General features: G+C 39.9%; 4 protein-coding genes across 10 annotated transcripts in view; 2 read left to right on the top strand and 2 right to left on the bottom strand.

The window, feature by feature from the left end:
* The window catches only part of slc38a10 (solute carrier family 38 member 10), a 28285-nt gene extending 24327 nt beyond the window's left edge, over positions 1-3958 (top strand). For all 4 annotated transcript variants that reach the window (XM_017696097.2, XM_017696095.2, XM_017696099.2 and 1 more), the window contains one exon: positions 91-3958. In XM_017696097.2, coding sequence (XP_017551586.1) covers positions 91-1169 — 1079 coding nt within the window. In that variant the 3' untranslated portion in view covers positions 1170-3958. The remainder of the gene's footprint in view (positions 1-90) is intronic.
* Positions 3959-6029: 2071 nt separating this feature from the next.
* Positions 6030-7535, bottom strand: ndufaf8 (NADH:ubiquinone oxidoreductase complex assembly factor 8). 2 transcript variants are annotated; one of them, XM_017695894.2, is made up of 4 exons: positions 7444-7535; positions 7175-7320; positions 6790-6900; positions 6030-6259 (listed from the first exon to the last, which is right to left on the bottom strand). In XM_017695894.2, exons 2-4 carry the CDS (start codon positions 7253-7255, stop codon positions 6239-6241), a joined length of 213 nt encoding a protein of 70 aa, XP_017551383.2. In that variant the 5' UTR covers positions 7256-7320; positions 7444-7535; the 3' UTR covers positions 6030-6238. The 2 variants fall into 2 exon arrangements, with proteins under 2 accessions (XP_017551383.2, XP_017551382.2); XM_017695893.2 differs by lacking the exon at positions 6030-6259 and having other exon boundaries at positions 6703-6900.
* Positions 7536-7703: 168 nt separating this feature from the next.
* On the top strand, positions 7704-15062 carry tepsin (TEPSIN adaptor related protein complex 4 accessory protein). The gene is made up of 13 exons (XM_017696101.2): positions 7704-8109; positions 8399-8471; positions 8560-8651; positions 8791-8884; positions 9695-9762; positions 9978-10059; positions 10706-10774; positions 11041-11229; positions 11424-11610; positions 12077-12190; positions 12351-12429; positions 12719-12853; positions 12968-15062. The coding sequence occupies exons 1-13, from the start codon at positions 8071-8073 to the stop codon at positions 13541-13543; spliced, it is 1797 nt and encodes a 598-aa protein (XP_017551590.1). The 5' UTR covers positions 7704-8070; the 3' UTR covers positions 13544-15062.
* Positions 15063-18668, bottom strand: si:dkey-21c1.1 (protein FAM104A-like). 3 transcript variants are annotated; one of them, XM_037544433.1, is made up of 4 exons: positions 18537-18668; positions 17827-17972; positions 17165-17276; positions 15063-17050 (listed from the first exon to the last, which is right to left on the bottom strand). In XM_037544433.1, exons 2-4 carry the CDS (start codon positions 17856-17858, stop codon positions 16787-16789), a joined length of 408 nt encoding a protein of 135 aa, XP_037400330.1. In that variant the 5' UTR covers positions 17859-17972; positions 18537-18668; the 3' UTR covers positions 15063-16786. The 3 variants fall into 3 exon arrangements, with proteins under 3 accessions (XP_037400330.1, XP_037400331.1, XP_037400332.1); XM_037544434.1 differs by having other exon boundaries at positions 18529-18663; XM_037544435.1 differs by having other exon boundaries at positions 18573-18657.
* Between the last annotated feature and the right edge of the window lie 68 nt (positions 18669-18736).

Below are 18736 nucleotides of genomic sequence, written 5' to 3' on the forward strand. Positions count from 1 at the left end.
TGTAATGATGTCAAAATGTTCTTGAAATTGAGCAGTCCTGAGCATGTTTGTCTGGATCCGGTACAATAACCCATCATGTTCTCTGTTTAGCTGAAGCTGCAGCAGAAATGGGCAAAGGTGTGCACCAGCAGCCTGATCTAATGGAGGGAGCAGGGAAGGTGAAAGCTCCTGAACTGGGCTCAGAGCACCATCAGGAAATCGCACATGTCCACGAACAGCAAGCCCATGGTGGGAAAAATGCAGCAGAGGAGCTTGACATACCTGCTCAACATGACCCAGCACAAGATGATGCTGTGGTGAATCAAAAGCAGGAGAAGCAGCCTCCTCAAGGAGTGAACAATGTTGGTGTTGGAGAAGCACTGCCTGTAGATGGAGACTTGCAGAAAGAGCTGGGTGCGAGAGGGGTTCCGCTGCGCCAACGTGAGCCTGACCCTGGCAAAGACAAACTAGAAAAGCCCAAAGATGACCTGGAGCAGCTAAAGCCTGAAGATATTGCAGCAGAAGAGGAGAGAGTAAGACAGAGGCTTGCCCAGCTGGAAGCTGAGAAAGAGAGGATAGAGAAAGAAAGGCTGGAAAAAGAGAAGATCGAGAAGGAAGTGCAGGCCAGAGTGGAGAGAGAACGGAAGGAGAGGGAGAAACAAATGAAGCTGGCACGAGAGCAAGAGCTGGAACGTGCGCGCCAAGAGAAAGAACAGTTAGAGAAAGGGAGACTGGAAGCAGAGAGACTACAGAAAGAAAAGGAGAAGACTGATAACGAGCTTGTAAAACTGGCTGAGAAGGAGCAGAAGATGCAAGAGCAGATCCAGAAACTGGCCCAGATGCAGCAGGTGATAGACAGAAAGCAAGACGTCAATCAGAATGAGGTCAAAATTAAACAGGGCCACGCGCCTGAACCTCTGAAGAAAGGGGGCAGGGACCTGAAGGAGAATTTAGTTCCTGAAGGACAGGAGCCTCGGAAAGATGAGAAGAGCAGAGAAGAGGGAGATACAGACCTGAGGAGGAGGCGCAGGGCGCTGGGGGCTGAGGAGAGAGGTGTGCCTGGGCTCGAGCCCTTGCTGGAGCTGGGAGGGTCAGACCTCCATGCAGCGCTAGAGGATCAGCTGTTGGCTGGAGCTGTTGTCCATTCCCGCCAGATTAAACAGACTCCACAGAGGCAAAACTCTGAATAGGAGGATTAAAAAATAATGTAAACACACAGAGACTTCAGAGAAAGTTTTTTTTCTAGTTTTTGGACCCAGGATATCGCTCCCTCTTTCTCTCATAGTAAAATACTTTTTTTCCCCCTCCAAAGATACAAATTTTTCATCAACAGTTCACAGTGCAATATTAAAATATATACAGTAAATTAAACTTGGTTCAAGACTGAAAGGTTGTGTCACTGGAGCATGCCCACTAAAGGAAACATTTACTCCACAGCTAGACAGAGGTGGAATGTACTTAGTAGTTATACTTTTCAAGGGTTCTGTCTGTGCTTTACTTTAATAGGTCTGCTTATGTTATTTTAAAAGTGAAATCCCAATTTTACTCACATTTACACACATTTTCTCAAACATAAATGGACATACTGAGGATTCCTGTTTTAAGCAGACCTCAGAAGTCCTGTCATCATTCTGTATTCAGTGTCCCGCCCAGATTTTTTTTTCTCTATGGGACAAACCAGTGGCATGTGCCTTTTGGTAAACAATGTTCCTGACTCAGTACATTTTGCCAAACATACTTTTTTCCTGCTAACGTCACTTGATCCTCTAAATTACAAGACTATTAAAGAGTCTAAATATGACTATTGCAAAATCCAAACTAACACTGCTGTGCATAAAACTGACAGCCTCTCAAAAAATACACCACACAACCAGTAATGGGGGAACTGTACATGAGAAGAGGTATCATGTTTTGAACATATTTCTTTACCACAAGGTGCGATAGCTTTGATTTCCTGCATCAATTGTCTTTTCTTTTTTTTTTTTTTTTTTGGGACTCAGCATTCCTAATACGGGCATGACTCTGACTACAGAGGTGTGTTATCTTTTGTGGAGTAACAATTCGGTTTCTTTTTTCTTCCCAAAACATTTTTATGGTCAATGACACCAAGTCGGTATTTGTGTCAGGGCCTGTGTTTTGATGCTTTTGACTTCATTGATTATACACCAGTACTTGGTACTTGGACACACTATGTTCATTCTAAATAATAACCATGGGTCACATTGTCTTGAAGTCAAGAGACTTTGGATATGAAAGAGGTATGAATCAAAGAGATGTCCAGCAGCTTAGGGTCAGATGTGAGTCATAAACTAAGCATTTCAGCAAACCTTCTGATGAACATGCTTAGTTTTACATTTAGTGGTTGAGGGTCACTTTGACACTTGAGAAATTTTAAGAGCATCTACCACCATCTCAAATAGGCTTAATAGCTGTCGGCAAGAGCAACCAGTACTTACACACCTGTGCTCTCTTCTGCTTCTGTGCAGCAGACGTAGTGCACTAGACTAAGTCATGTCCTAGAACAGCTAAGTGGTTGCGGGAACATTATTACACTCAATGTAAAGGTTGGGATGTATGTCAGTAGTATGTTCCATCCAGTTGTCTTTATTTCCAAAGATTTGAGTCCATCGTTTGTTGTGTTATTTATATGAGGTCAAGGCTTCATGGATTTGTGCAGTGTGTTTTAGGTCATTTGAATGCACTTCCACTGTTATTTTATATAGTAAGCTGAAAAGTTTCTTGTTTAATGACAAATGTATGTAAAACATTCTCTGAAGTGAGATATAACTGAGTGCTGGAGTTGACTGTTTATAATCCATATACATTTGATTACTGGACCTATCACTGTAAAAATACCCAAGTTGCCAGCTTTGCTCTGTTTTAAGTTGTCTTGTGGAGATGCTGTGCTGGTGAGCTTGCTTTGAACCTAAGAGTCATGTCAAAGGCAGTATTTGGAAAGCTGCATAACAAAAAGTGAAGTTTTTCCTCATATGCTGCCTCTCACAGCGCTCTGTTCAATTGTGGCTCCAACTTTATGGCCATTGATGTCCACACAGATGAGGGCTACATGAGGTGCCTGGGTCATAATTACACACCTTGAATAAAATTGTTTTCAAATGCTTGGAGCACTTTGCGAATGTTCCATTAATAGAAGGTAATGGGAACGTAAATGATACATTACAAAAAAATGTAATAGTGAAGTTTCATGAAATTCTATTTTTCTAGACCTAAATGTTTTGTAATTTATTTTTCGGGATGGCTGTGCTCAATACAAATTAACTTTCCCAACTGTCAATGGTTAATTTGCTATTTATAAACATTGTAAGGTTAATTTCCAACAAATATAAAGCAAATGTATCTTTATTCTTGCTTAAGTCATTTGATGTTTGAGGTTGTTTGTTTATAATTACAAAATGTATTTTTTCCTGTGTTGGTGTTTTTTGCTCACAAGACCTGAAAGATACTGTGAGGACTAAAATTGGACCATTTTAACAAATATAATTTCCATTTTGTGTGGGTTTAATCCATAGTGTTCAGAAAGTGTGCAGTATTTTTCAGGGTCTGGTTCTACATTCCTTGTTCCTATCTACAAATGTTTCATGTTTCTAGTGCCTTGTGGGTGTCGCTCCCACACTGAGTGTTCTTGCTCTTCCAGTGCCTCCTATAACTTGTGGTTTTATTCCTTCACTGAGAGTACTCTGAGTGACCCCGGTGTGGTTTAAGTGCTAGTGTTTTTGGTTAAGTCTGCTTCAACCGGTCACTCTGTTTCTAAGTCTTCTACTCATTGTCTATTTATCAGATTGAACCTAATCTTTAGATACCTGCAGGAGTTTTGATGAGGACGTGTTTGGACACTTGACCAATGAAGACTTTTGTTTTGTGGAGGATATGAATGACATTTTTCCCTCAAGCAACCTTTGAGTGGAAATATTGTTTACCACATCCCTTGTGTTTCAGGAATAAAGTTCAATGTAAATAACTTGTGCTTGGAGTCCTTATTCATACTCTCTACATGCATTATAACGCTGTCTTCAGTTGAATAGCAAAACTAGAGAAATGTAATTGCTTTTCTCTGCTTTGAATTGTTGGCTTAAAGATCAGGGGCCGGGTTCATAAGTATCTAAAGAAAGAAAATCTTAAATGTGTTTTCTTAACTTCATTCTTAAAGTGGTATTATTGAAAAGATTGTTCTTAAATGTGATCTCAGCCTTACAGTAAACTATTATCCTTATTAACCTTATGATTATCGATTTCTGCAAGGATGATTTGTTTTTCCTGTTGGTTGTTTCTTTCACCATCGCCTCTAGTTCTTGTTTGCTATCATTTAAACACACTGTTCAATGTATTTCCTCCATTTTGCTGCATTTGTTAAGATGCAAAATGCACCATAGAATACATAAAATAATGCAAAATTTCCAAAAAAGGAACTGAATATCTTAAGAGAATATTTAAGAACATTTCTTTCAGAAATGCATTTAAGAACATCCCAATAAACTTCTTAGGGTTTGTCTTTAGAACCTTTGCAAGTATTTTCTTAAGAAAGCTTTCCTGAATCCGGCCCTAGTTGTTACCTAGTACTGAAATCATGCAAGTCTCTCATTCAATTATTTGTAGGTTTTACTTTGAAACATAACTCAAGTATATTGATTCAAACAAACTCATTCTTTAGTGTCCTAACACTATCTATACATACTTTATAAAGATGGTTCCTTTAGTAATGAACATTTCTACATAGAACCATGAATACTCAAAGAACCCTTTGCATGATTAAAGGGTTCTTCAGATTGATGTGTTGTACATGGTTCTATATAGAACCTTTTTGAAAAAGGTCCTATTGTTACAGGTTTGACAATAACAATTGAAGAACCCTTTTCAAAAAGGTTCTATATAGAACCATCTACAGCACATCATGCGAAAGGTTATATAGAACCATTTCCTTTTCTAAAAATTGACAAATTTTAGAATCTTAAGTAAATTTTTAAAAAATAAATAAATAATAAATGACATTATTTGTGTGTAACTTGTTTGCAGATAATTATAAAAAGAAATTTACCAAGATTTGAAAAACAGCATTTTACAAGTAACATGACTGCTGTTGTGGAGTTTAGCTAAAACAGTATGAAGGATAACTGTGCATTAATAAGAATGAAGCAATTCAATTATTAAGTGCAGCATATACTCAAAGAAATTCAAAGGTTCCCATTGAACATCAAGGCTAAAGGCCAAGTTTGGCAGAACATAAGCACATACACAGGGCCAGACTCTATTAATTAACACCTTGTACACTGCTGAAAATGTGATTCACCACCACATGAAGACAAGCCTCAAACAGTGATTCAGCCAGAGCAGAGTGAATTTAAGTAGAATTTCCATAACATGTTTCTTCTATAGATTAAGCAGAGTTTAGCCGCAGTTCTTGGCTGCAAACGTTTATATACTCAAGCCTGTTGCTCATTCTCTAATTGGCTGTTTGGACTGTATGTTGATCCCAAGTCATTACTGACTTGCCTTTATGGTCACTCCATCAATTAACATCTGGCTAACAAGGGTGCGAGTTCTCCAGCAGGGCGTCAATAATACTGCTGCAGCTTGCATTGCCATATGTGGCAAGCTGGAGCACATAAGCTTTTGGAGTGCCAGTGACATGAAACCCATGGCAAAACATTAATCAGCTAGCCTTTTTATGTCCATCTCTCGTTCTGACTAGGCTAGGACCAGTTCTTCAAAGCTTTGTCTTTTAATGTATGCATTAAAAACAGATCCAAGTGCAGCAATTAAGGCTAGACTGTGCCACCCTTAGAGCTGTAACACACCTCATCACTCATCCTGCCTGTTTTGGCCTCTACATCCATCTAGCTACGTCAGTGTAAAACCAGTGAACAATCTGGTTATGGTTAGTTCAATTCTTTCATCCGTTTCATGGCCTAATCTATTAAATTAAAGAGTATGACTGTCAGATTTTCTCATCCATTATTTAGTGTGGCTGTGCAAAAATTCACCATGCAGTCAAGCTCATGACAAAATTCTTTCTCGTTTTCATAAAAAAAAGATGCCATACAAATAGTTTATTTTTTTGCAGTAAGACAATATAAACATAAGTTAAACATTCATTTTCTATTTAAATATTTTTGTATAAAATAATACAATATCTGCTGATTGTGGTTTAAAAAAAAAAAGTCCCATAACAGAAACTGGTCATCTATACAGCCTATATTAGTGTATACATCCACAATACAGACTAAGGCTGCAGTTCGCCCCTTTACTTCATACCCCGCTTTGCCTGCAAAAACAAGTGAATAATTAGACATTTAGTTGATTATTACATTTAAGAAATTAAGTTAAAGCTCCTAATTTAACTCAAAGTTTATCATGCTTGGAATATGAATGACTAGAATACAGTTTTGACGGTACGTTGGAAAACACCACTCACTAATAAGGGAAAACTCTTTTAGGAGCATATTTTTATACTTGTGTTTTTATCCTTAATGTTTTGTAATCCTTAATTTCTATTACAATACAATTACAGACAGCAGTCCATCTGTTTCTCCAGCAGGACTGATTTGTCTGATCACCTAAACCAGCGGAACACACGCTAACAGGCCACCATCACGTCAGTGTCATTGCAGTACAACAGGGGGAAAAACTAACAAAGTACGAATGGAAACAGGTGGACTACAGTCTGTAACTGTAGAACTAGAAAGAGCTGACAAAATGGACAATGGGTGTAGAAATATGGATTTTTATGTTTTAATGTTATGGCTAATCGGTGTAAATAATGCTCATTTCACTGCAGAGTTCAGTATCACTCACAGCAGAGACAAAACAGGCCTTCAGTCCTTCAAACTCTTTTGCACATAAATCCTTCTTCAGCTCCTGCTTGCCAGTAGTCGTGGCGACCACACATTTGCCATAAGCCGCTGCCTACAGAACAAAACACAACAGTTTACTGTGGAACAGTTGGCCATCTTGCTTAACCCCAAGAAACTTAATCAGTCTCTTCTTCGAATTTTCCAGTTCCACTTTAAACGCGAGGCAGTTACACTGCACTACTTAAGGTGGAACGGGAAAATTGGAACAAGAAGCTGCAGAATAGGAAGCCAACGCCAGGCTCGCCTTAACCTTGAGGTTTTACAAACAGCCGAAATGTTTCTTCACTAACTGTTACGAGCTAAGAGTCTCGATTTTCTCAAAATACCTCTGTGGAGCACTGGGCAAGCAAGTCGGGGAATCGCCTCATCCTCTCTCGGCTACGCGTCCAAACGTTTGGCCCTGACATGACTGCACAGCCTCGGCTCTCACCAGAGCTCGGTCATTACCTGACGTTAGCGTACTTGCTAACGCCTAGCCGTAGACAAACAATGAGAATGATAAATTTAAATTATGTTCCAACCAACATTTCACCGCTGACAGGCGATACGCATTTAAATGCCCATAGGACTCATTACTGTAATATCCAGTTTATACCTGAATCATCTGAAAGTTTGTAAAAACACAAATCACTCGTCGCAAACTAAAGCACGCCAGAGTGACCGCTGTTCAAGTCTGACCAGTGATTGGTCGAGCCTGCGTGTGCTCCGCCCCTACAGTTCAATTCTATTTGCTCATTCGCTGCCGCCGATATTTCCATCAAAGCGACGGACCAATAAAACGCGCAGAACGAGTGCAGTGAAGAATGTGGCTTATGTGACGGCGGCTCAGTCTATTTAAACGATTCCTTCGAAGTGATTGTTTCACTGAACCGAGTGTCTGAGTCGTACCGAGACAGCGGGTGTGAAGATCAGTCAAGCCAGGGCTATATTTACTTTTCCTTCTCCGTAAACAACCTGACATCATACACATTGTATACATACCGGAAGGAAGAAGCATACAGAGAGGAAATGTAAGGAAAGAATAGACGCATTTTCTACGATGTTAGTTGAATTTAAAATATTGCCATTGAAACTGCAGTTCAGCTGTAAGCCGTTTCGCTATTTGCTCAGTTCAAAAGAGCGATTCATTGAGGTGTCGGTACATCAGTAAGTGCGCGGTAATCCGCCCAGTCCCGTTCAGCAATGGTACACAGAGCAGCGGCGTCCTCCACAGCGGTACGCGATGGCTACGTTAATGGAACGACTGGCTTTCCTTCAGAAAGTAGGTATCATTCATGTCATCCGTTTGGAAAGGCAGCTGAGTCCTTGGCCGTTTGAATTTTACCTTGAAATGTTTATGGTGTGTTTAGCCGCAGCTAGCACTAGCTAGTAAGCTAACCTAGGTTAACGTTAGCAAACTCCCATGGATGAAACAGAAACATCTCTTTGGCTCGTCGAGATTTCAGGTTTATTTAGTTAGCTATACACCTTGATCTGCCTCCTGATTCGAGGTGAATTCATAGAGGGTTTTTTTTGCCAGCTGCTAACTCTGGCCTTTTCTGACTGTTCAGGTACCGACACTTATGAAGGCGACTGCAGATGACGAAGCGCCCTGCCCCGGATACCTCTTTGAAGAAATCAGCAGTATCCGTTTTCCAGCAGTTTGACATTAATGTTTAGAGATTACAAAAGCAATTGTCAGTCAGAGTCCTTAATGTACATAAAATCCCAGAAATTTCACACGAGTCAGTGGGCTGCTGTCAGTGTCTTCTTGAATACCTCCTGGAGCGTCTGCAGGTGGAGTCCTGTCATGTGAAGCTGAAGGTGGATGAAACTGGGTGTATCTTATGCTTATGTCAAATATACATATACATCCTGTGATATAGAAGTGATGAAATATTATGTTAGTTATTCTATTTCTTCAAATTACCTTGATATTCAAGCCCTCTATTCTCTGTCCAAGGTTCTGAAGATCCTCCTGCATCTTTGTGGCCACGGTCCTCCTCCCTTTCTCACAGAGCTGAGGCGAAATGCTACGTTTATCCAAGAAGTAACTGGTAAGGAGCTTGCAAATTATCACTGTCCGAAGAAAAACATGTATCTCCATAAAAGTAACTTTACAGGAGAGGGCAAAAACGCTCTTTACTTTCGATGTAAATTAATGGAAAGATTTTATTCCAAGCAATTTTGGAGTGTTCCTGTTGGTCCAATCGTCCACATAATGTAAAGGACAGCTGCTGAGCTCAAATGATGCAGAAAAGTAAAAATCACAAAAAATGGAGAAACATATATTTTTCATTGAACAGCAACAAAATGTGTCTAACCTCATAGCATCAGGAAAAAGAGAACCAACTGTTGTCCCAAATCGCTAAATCCAGATGTGCAGTAGAATGATGTACATATAGTGTACCTGTTTACATTTCATTTTCCTTTGAGTAAAAAATAATGCTGTTTAGAAATGGGTAGGATAGAAATTATGACATGTGCAGGAAAAAAGTTTAAGCAGAAGTACAAAAGTATCTAGTCAAAAAACCTCTTATGTACTAAGTCTGTCCAGCACCTGTCAGCATTGGAACTGAAGTACTATAGGTAAGATATCGGTTATCAGTTGCAAATCTGTTAGTCACAAAGTTAACATAATAAAATCTGTTTATGTTATATTGTAAAACATAATGAAATGAAATATAAAAAGTGGTAACTAGTGATTAATGTTAATGACTAAATAATGTAAATATACTTGATTAAAAACACAAATATACTTGAATAAAAATAAAAATATTATTTTACATTTTTTCTTTCAGTTTATAAATGCAGGCATAACTTAGGGCAGCCTGTGAATTTCAGGATGGTGTTTCTGTCTCCCTCAGTTTACAGTGGTCCCCCAGACCCCATTCATGGCAACGCACCTTTTCAAAGAGTCCGTGTCTCAGCGCAGGTAAGATATAAACTCTGTTTTTTTAGCTGTTGAGACAGGTGGGCCAATATGTGTTTTCATCAGTTGGGGCTGTTTTCTGTGTCTGCAGCTGCTTACTGTGTCCACGTAATGTGTTAATGTTGTTTAGCCTAAATAGTCTTTGGGTGAGATTTCATTCGATTGAATGGAAATGTTTCCTGCTTATTTATAAGTGGTTTAAAATTCCTTCTATATAGGAACTGGCCAGTGTGATGTTCAATGATACATTGTCCACAAACACTGGACTCTCTCCATGTGAAGCAGCAACTCCAAGCCTGGGTAAGAAAGTGCTCATGATGTGAATCATTGGTGATTCGGCCCTTACTTGTCCAGTGGTCACAGTTAAAACAAGCAGTATGTTTTGTGTACATACAGTACGTTTAATTTAAAAAAACTAGAATGATCCTTGATGAAAAGTGAATTGCTCATTGTATGTGCATTTCTGTTTTTTCAAGCACTTTCCTCTTTATTGACAGCTAACTATTTATTTACTGATAATAATTTGTTCATTTGACTTTTAGCTGTGATGACCTGTATGCCTTCCCACACTTCGGTTCCTCACTCTTATAATATAAAATTGCATGTTAATTGTGTAGTAGTGTCCAAGTAAATCATAGTAGTTACTGAAGATTTAACTACTGAGTAATAAGCCTGCCATTTTCAGGGGATAATATTACATCTCAGTGCTTTTACATGTAATTGCTGAATAGAAAACATTTTTATTTTTTAAATTGTAAGTTATAGGAGTTAGGAATGGGAATCTTTGACATGTCAGCAGCACCTAAGTTGTTAAACAAAAAGGAACATTTAATTACTTTGGTGTGATGTTTTCATTGAAGGACTGGCTATCTCATTAACTGCAGTTAAAAATGAAGACTTCTGTCATTTTCTATATTTTCATCCAGTAATGTATTCTGTTTGTCAGGAATGGGATCAGAGTCTCTCAGGTCAGGAATGCAGGGATTTGGAAACAGCCCTGGGAGGAAACCATCCAGTAAGAGACAGTAATCATAAAATAATAATAAAAAAAATTTGCCTAACTTTTGCACAGGCCATGTTTTGTGTTATTTTTTCCAATAGGCTACATTCAGCAAATAAATATTAACTGTGCATTAAAATGTGCAGAAGTATTCCCTGTGGAGGATGAGTATTTATTTTCACTTGAACAAAAATCAACAAAATATGTCACTTGACCAAATGTGCCCAAGCTTTTGCATTCTCCTTTTATTTTATACAGCATCTTTGCTTTCTCTTCCCAAGACAGAGCGACTCTTTTGGATAAGATTCAGAAAGCTGCAGAAGTAGTTGCCAGCGCTGTCCTTCCACCCACCGAGCAGCCTGGTATTCGTCTCCATGACAACCTCTACCGGGCTGTGGTTGCACCCTCTGCTGCTGTGGAGGTGGCAGTGCCAGCATGTGCTTACAATGTTTCCTCACACAGCCATAAAGGTAAGCTACGTGTACAAGCCCTCCACATGACAGGTTGAGCCAACCCTTTGATTCTCTGGCTGTGGTACTAAACTCAAACAGTGCAAACCAGAGTAATAATCGTTACTCTGATTATTTTCAAAATATGAGTAATTAATCTTATGTGTTCAGAGTTGTGTTAATAAGAAGAATCTCTTAGCTTTAGATTTTCTCAGCCTCTCACAGGTGCCCTGGGCAGGCTGGTGGTGGCTGGGAGGAGACCAGCAGTGGTCACAGCTCCTCTCACAACTCCTCTCTTGAGATTGAGCCACTGAGCCAGACTTCCAGGGGGGGCAGCAGTAAATCCGGTGAGACAGGCAGCCACTCAGGGGCCAGCCGAGAGAGTGGAGAGTTGTCAGAACGGTAAAGATCCTGATTTAGACTATAACTGTAGGGTTCAGTAAATAGAGAGTTTTAGTGATACTTATCTGCTCAAGCACCTGGATTCATGAAAGCAAGGTCAATGTGCATAGGAGAGGAATTTCATTGTGAAGATTATCACATAGGCAGTTATTTGTAATGTACTTTGAATTAATATTTTGCCAAAAAAATTATATTGCTAACAGATTAAATCTAGCTAGAGCATAAATTAAAATTGAGGTCATGCTGATTCGTTAATCAGTAGTCCTGTTACCATTTTTGGATAGTTTTCCATAATTGCTCATTTCTGTACCATAAAGAGGTAAAGAAATACTGAAAACATTTCCCTTTCAAATACATAATATACCTTGATGACATTTAAATAAAACATTCTTGGCAGACTTAATTAGTCACATTCAGAAGCCTCTCAGATGAGTACAGTATTCACCTTTTTACACCTTTTTTTCAGAGTGGAGGCTATGCAGTTGGGAGATTGTGGCCAAGAGCTGGCACTAATCAGCAATCTGTCTAACGGTTCCAAAATCTTCCTGTCTAGAGATGAAAGCCAGCGTTTCATAAAAGAGTAAGCAGCTGTGTTAGAACCATTTGGAACATGGTAGATAATTATGGGCTGAGAATTGTGTAATTAGTGCATTGCTACAATGAACAGCTATGAAAGGTTATTTAGTATTTTTCTGGTGGTCAGTAAAGTTCTCTTAATCAGCATCTTTCTACTTTCTCAGGTGTTCCACTTTAAACTGTGAGGTAGTGGTGGAGCTTCTCTCTCACAAACTGAAGGACCCCACTCAGACTGTCCAAATGGTACAGCTCTTCGTATTACTCCTGTTCAGCATATCTGAAATGTATGACACAGTATTGTGTCATAGCACACCATCTTGTTCTACAGGGGTTTCCAGCCCTGGTTCTGGAGGGCCTTTGTCCAGTACGTTTTGTGATTTCCCTGCTCACAAATGACTGGTTTGACATGCGTTTAATAGCTGCATTTGAGCAAGGAGATCAACAAACTATGGCCCCATTATACTGTATGTGATTGCTAGTCTGAATGTTGTTGGAAAAATCAGTTGTGATCATTTCTATTTTTTCTCTACAGAGGGCGCTATGTGGCCTTGCCTGTCTGATGTCTACAGATCTCCTCTCTCTGGACCAGATCTTCTGTGTCACACAGAAGCCCCTAGCCCAACTGAGTGAGGGAACAGCAGGACCTGTAGCAAATAAAGCAACCAAGGTACTGTAAAGTATAAATAAGGGAGTACATGTGTCTTTGTGACTTCAGTGACTGCTGTTTACAGTTGAGCATGAAAAAGAAATGGAGACGTGGATGTTTTGTGTCTTCCTATAGCTCCTTAGGCAATTTGAAGCTCTCTTGGGCAGTCCCACGCCGGTGACGAAGAGTGACGTTATGATCTGTCCAGAATCATCCAGCCCTTCACTCTCAGGGCAGCCATTAGATTCCACCCTTGCCAACCCCCTTCTCCCAACACCATTGGATGCTGTAGCACCATCAAGTATTTCATCAATAAATTGCCCACAGGCTCTCTCTACTAGACTTGGCCTGGAGCAAGAGGCCGATAGTGTTGCTGAAGAATCTGCTCATGGAGCACAGTTAGAGGAAAAGGCAGAGGACCAGCAGACTATTCATCAGGACAGGGACAGACCCAGAGAGTCTTGTGAGGCCCCCGAGCCCCTTAGACACCATACCACGCTGTCACTGTTTAGTGGCATGGAGCTGGTAAACAGAGGGAAACCTGTGTGTCTGGTTGAGCCTGTTCCTGTGGAACAAGATAGCCAGACAGGGGCAGAAGGCTATACAGATTTGGCTGTGAAGAAAAGGAAAGAAAAATCGGCAGATTCCTCTAGCAGTGAACTCCAGCACAGCAATGGACAAGTATCTGCCTTCACCTTCCTCAACCTCTAAGTGTCTGACAGAAGAACACCATGATAAATGGTGCAATATTATTTAATGACATAAACCTAAACAAAACCTCTGAATTCCAAACACATCAATTCTCCAGAACTCAGCATACAGTGGCAGTCTTTTTTTGTTCTTCTTCGGCAGTGGTCCCATTACTAACTCTTAAAAAAAATGTAAACAAACAAGCTTGCAATTTTCAGGAAGTTCACCACAGATGTTTATGCATGTAGGGTGCAAAAATGCAATGAACACTTACACTCTGTGTATCTGAACGCTGCTGTGGTTCACAACCAGGGACTGACCTTGACAAGAATATGATTCTGTTTACAGTTTGACATCAGAATTATGTAGGACATTGTCCAAATTACAAAGGTTTCATAGGCTGACATTATGCTGTTCTCTCCTACAAATTACACATTCATCTGGTAATTCTGTTTTGGCCATTTGCAGAACAATAAGAGTTCAAAAGTGAAAACAGCTGGAATATTTCACTGCCTGGGGTTGCTAATCTGCATCCTGGCTTCAGAATCCTGTTACTTAACTGTGGTGCAGTGTATGTGGTTGAAGTGTTCAGAGGGTCTCATTTGTACTGTGAGGTCTGCCCTAACTAGCCCAGGATTACTTCATAATTTTCCTGGGGTTATATGGAAAGTTCTAAATCATCCATATTCCTCCAGCACATGAAGAAAGGCTTTGGTTTAAGATCTCTTTATACACTTTAGTGCAGTTGTACACCCAATTCCTCACATCACTGTCTGGTCTTTTTGTGTATTAATCATGAACAAAAGCTAATTAAGTACTTGAGTGTTTTACTTTGACGGCTGAGACAGAGATATATCAGGATTAATATAGTGTTATGTTTGTATTTTGCACTATGGAGTTAATCTTCAAAAGCACTTGTGTCTTCCAATCTTACATGATTAAATAACACAAGCATAGCCACCTTAAAATTGAATTCCACTGATTTCTTTAAACATCTTCATAACTAAACAGTAAAGATATATACAGAGTCTGTCAGAGAGGTTTGAGGGCCAGTTTCTCTACAATGCAGCAGTTCACTTAAACCACTCTGAATGACTTTGTGTACATCTCAGCAACTGACCTATGCAGAAATTAGAAAAAATGGATGGAATTCCACTTTAAGCATTTACCGTAAAGATGTGGGTTTTTGTTTGTTGATTTTTTTTTTTTTTTGGTGTTACCAAACCTCATTGCATTCACAAAGCTTCTAAGAAAGTGCTGATGTAGGATCAGGTTCCTCTCTTATTTACTATGACTTTACTGACAGGAATAGATCCTAGATTAGTGTTTCTACTTCAAAAAGCTTCATGAAAACTGGCCCTGAAATATTAGTTAACCACATGTCTTTGCAGATTATGCCATTTAGTTGATTAAACATTTGTATGTCATGGATGTGTGACAAAAGCCATGTAACGGCAAATGTAGGTTCTGACAGAATATCTGCTCAATTCCTCCAATTTCTGCATTTTATGTATGGATCTACAAACCAACACAATAAAAATACTTTAAAAAAAACGTTTATTTTCAGTACTGTTAGAGGACCATTTCATAAAATAATTCAAAATTTGTAAGTGTGCTAGCTATATGTTGTATGTACAATTCTACATACAAAACATGAAAGAAATTGTAATGATTATCCTCAAAAACTGATAGTCTTTCACATGGACAAACCACAGTGTTTCATAATAGTGCATGATGAGTAAAGGGCTGTATCAGTGCCCTTCATATAGAAGCACAGATGCTCACACAAATATTTCGCCTGGACACTCAATTATGGCCTCGGGTCAAATACATATTACTCACACCAGAATCGTGCTAAATGTTAGTGGAGCTTGGGTTGGTCAGAAATTGCAAGCATTGTCTGAAAATTATTCTCTGTGAGTGAGAAGTCATTCTAAACAGAACACAGGCCACTGCATATCAAACACATAAAATGCATATATTACATCACAAAAATAGCCAATGTATATATGTAGCTAAAGCTAAAGTATTCATGAACATGTAAAGCTGTAGGTACTAAAACCATCCTATGCTTTTCATGACTGATGGTGTTACTGGAGCCGTGGGTGCTATGTTAAGAAGGCTAATTTTAGGGCTGAACATTTCCGTGGTCTGTTCCTAGGGAATTTGTAAGTCCTATTATTACAGGGAACCCAGTGGCCTTAGTAAGACAAGTTTCATTTAAGGCTCTTAAGTAATTTTATGGGTCAAAATTAAGTTATGAGCACCTCAGTTTACTTTCACTGTGCAAAAGTAGTCTGAATTCTTCCTAAGACCTCCTTACAAAAAATACTTTAAAACAGACCTGAGTCTAACATGTATTTCAAGATATTCACAATCCAGTAATCCCACTGCACTACATTTACAGTGTGGTACTAGCTTGTACATCCAAATGCTAAGATAAAGCAAAATAATAGCTTGTACTATTCATCTATTTACAATTAGAAACCTAAACCACATACTTGTTCGACACAGGTCTGTATTAGAACTAACAGCTTGCCATTAGTTTGGTTTCATGGCACACATGGAGGAAATCCTAAAGCCTGAGTTTTTAATATGCAAGATATAATTGAGCTCCAAAAGCTTCCTGAAAGAGTCAAAAGACCAGTAAAACCTATGGCAACACAATTATCCTTCAGATCTTCTGTGAACAGACTACAACAGGCAATTATTATTGTGGAGTAATTCCTCAGTCAACTACAGAAAGACTGCAGGAATACTCACGTGTGCTTAGGTACACTTACTACATGCTCCCAGAGGTCTGTAGTACAAAAAGGGTAAAAAATATATATGCATCATTTCTCCACGTACACCACCCCTTCCCACACTACTCATTAATCTTCATCTAACAAAAAGAACCTTGTGCAACCCCATCATTTAAGAAAACATGACCTTTTACTGAATCATTTAGTGTATAGCACCATGTGTATCTGCCTGGTTGAGTAAATGGAATAAGGGAAGATTATATCACAAGCACATAACATTAAGTGCCATTTGAGGTTTCTTTTTGTACTCTAGCACCCAAGTGGAGATCATGATAAATACAACAACCAAAAAACTCCAAGCAAGTAATGGAATTGGAAATGTGCTAGTGGACAAGAACAAAATCAAGCCAAAGAAACTAAGAAAAGAGAACCTCATGTGCCACAGCTGGAGATATACAGTGACCCAATGCACTGCCGTTTTTGCCTTTGGGTAATTGGGCGTTAAAAGAGACAGGGATGGTCATGTTGGACCTGGCTGGCCACGAGTTTGCAGGCTGCTGAAGTGGGCCTCTCTAAGGATACGGTTGATATGACTGTAAGAGGAATCACTTTCACTCAAGGAGAAGGCCGGCTCTTCAACTAGGTGAGCACAATTGCTAGAGCTGCTGGAACCACAGGAATCCGTTAGGATGCATTTTCCTTTTTGGTCTGTAGACTGGCTGATGGAACTGGTTCCTGCCAGACTCTCTGAACTGCTAATGCCACTGCTGTCACTGCTGGAAGACTGGTGTAAAGAACAGAAGCAAAATAAGTTCTTCAGATATCTGACCAATGGTCATCTGCATTGCATGTTTTAAAAAATACTGATTAAACCAAGGACACTGATCAACATCCTCACCTCAGAGTCCCAAACATCACGGCCCAGTTCAGGGAGGAAAGGCTGGCTTACCAACCGCTTAGCCTGGAGCAGATGTTGCGCATCCTCGACATCACAGCTGTGACGCCGTTTTCTGTTGAAATAAGAGGATGAAAGGTTACTTTCCGTGGTCAGTTTGCACCAAGTCTCATAGATATGACTGGAATAATTCACCATAATAGGCCATGATATGGTATTTAGCCTGGTTATGAACATTATGCAGCTTTAACCTTGTATGGTATGTGCTGCTTTAATAAGTGCCACGATTGTTCATTCCTTCAGCAGCAGAGCAACACAGGGTAGCTAATGGTCATTAGTTATCAGCGTTCACTGCAAATTATGACTCAGCTACTTCAACATAGGATCATATCGACGTGAGCAGTCAATAATTCCGTCTTAGTCGCAACTGCAAAGAAGATTCTTTAACATAGTTATTTACAATTCAGCCTTTATAAGAGGCCAAGCCGAGCTCTCGTTTCACTTGGCTGAAAATCTAAAAATAGCTCTCGGATGGCTGGCCGTCGTATTCACACAACATGTACGATGTCAGTGTAACATGTCCTACATGCCTGGTAGGAAAGAGGCTAAAACAGAACATATTTCGAGACAAAATGGATTTTAAAAATACTGCTGAGAAATCCTACCTGCTTTCTGTCAGCATCGGGAAGCTGTGCATTTGGTAGGCAGACACTAGGAAGGGAGGGGGCTCTGTGCCCAGACTCGTGCGTCTTCTAGTGGATCCACCAGGCTCCAACAGCTTTTCTTAGTTTTCCCTCAAACAGTTAGACATCTAACGACACACAGTCAGCATTAAACCAAATCTTGGAGGCTGCTTAGCTAAGCTGTCCTACTGTGTGGACATTTATGCAAAACCTAACACCTTCACCCTGAACAATGGTAACATTTAGAACAGCTCCAGCTGTAAGATGTTAAGACAGATATAGATGGTCACAGAGCGTAAGATATCTATACAGACTCTTCGCTCTGTAGTCCGGCGGGCTACCCAGTTAGCCACACGTTCACCTGCCTAACTTAGTTCGCTAGCTAAGCTAGGTTAGCTAGAACAAACACGGTTGCTTTTACCCGACGTTAATGACCTGTTCGCCCTAAATATGACGCAGATGTAGTTAACGTTAACACACTGACGGTTCAGACACAGTCAGTGCTAAATGTGCATTAATGGGTCTGACAGGTCAAGTTAGCGTACTGGCTAGCCTGTATAGTTTTCTGGGTGGTACAGCCCACTGCCTGGCGGCTATGGTACTCAGTCCTTTAACACGGCAAAAGATTTAATAAGGCAAGCACGGACACATTATAACTATCCATAAAAAGAAGATAATAGCTACCACTCAACTGAACGTCTCAGACGCAGGTGGACTGAGTAACTCACTCCTGACAGCCAGCATTGTCTCTACACTGGACTGTATTAAGTTAGCAGGAACCCTTTTCCATCTGCTGCTGTTTACGTGACGTTTCAGCCGTTTCAGCTGCGACAGTGAATGACGTAACGCTGTCAGGCGTAGTTATCGCTTCAGACCGCAGCCCGTTATCTGC

The sequence above is a fragment of the Pygocentrus nattereri genome, chromosome 13, assembly GCF_015220715.1.
Source record: "Pygocentrus nattereri isolate fPygNat1 chromosome 13, fPygNat1.pri, whole genome shotgun sequence".
Classification (NCBI taxonomy): Eukaryota; Metazoa; Chordata; class Actinopteri; order Characiformes; family Serrasalmidae; genus Pygocentrus; species Pygocentrus nattereri.

Coding starts and splice junctions, on each gene's coding strand:
- si:dkey-21c1.1 (XM_037544433.1), bottom strand. CDS start 17,858: ATGCACAGCTTCCCGATGCTGACAGAAAGCAG. Junction 17,277..17,826: donor CCGATGCTGACAGAAAGCAG/GTAGGATTTCTC, acceptor TTATTTCAACAG/AAAACGGCGTCACAGCTGTG. Junction 17,051..17,164: donor GTGATGTTTGGGACTCTGAG/GTGAGGATGTTG, acceptor TCTTTACACCAG/TCTTCCAGCAGTGACAGCAG.
- tepsin (XM_017696101.2), top strand. CDS start 8,071: ATGGCTACGTTAATGGAACGACTGGCTTTCCTTCAGAAA. Junction 8,652..8,790: donor CCTGTCATGTGAAGCTGAAG/GTGGATGAAACT, acceptor TCTCTGTCCAAG/GTTCTGAAGATCCTCCTGCA. Junction 11,611..12,076: donor AGTGGAGAGTTGTCAGAACG/GTAAAGATCCTG, acceptor CCTTTTTTTCAG/AGTGGAGGCTATGCAGTTGG.
- ndufaf8 (XM_017695893.2), bottom strand. CDS start 7,255: ATGTCAGGGCCAAACGTTTGGACGCGTAGCCGAGAGAGGATGAGGCGA. Junction 6,901..7,174: donor TTGCCCAGTGCTCCACAGAG/GTATTTTGAGAA, acceptor TTTGTTCTGTAG/GCAGCGGCTTATGGCAAATG.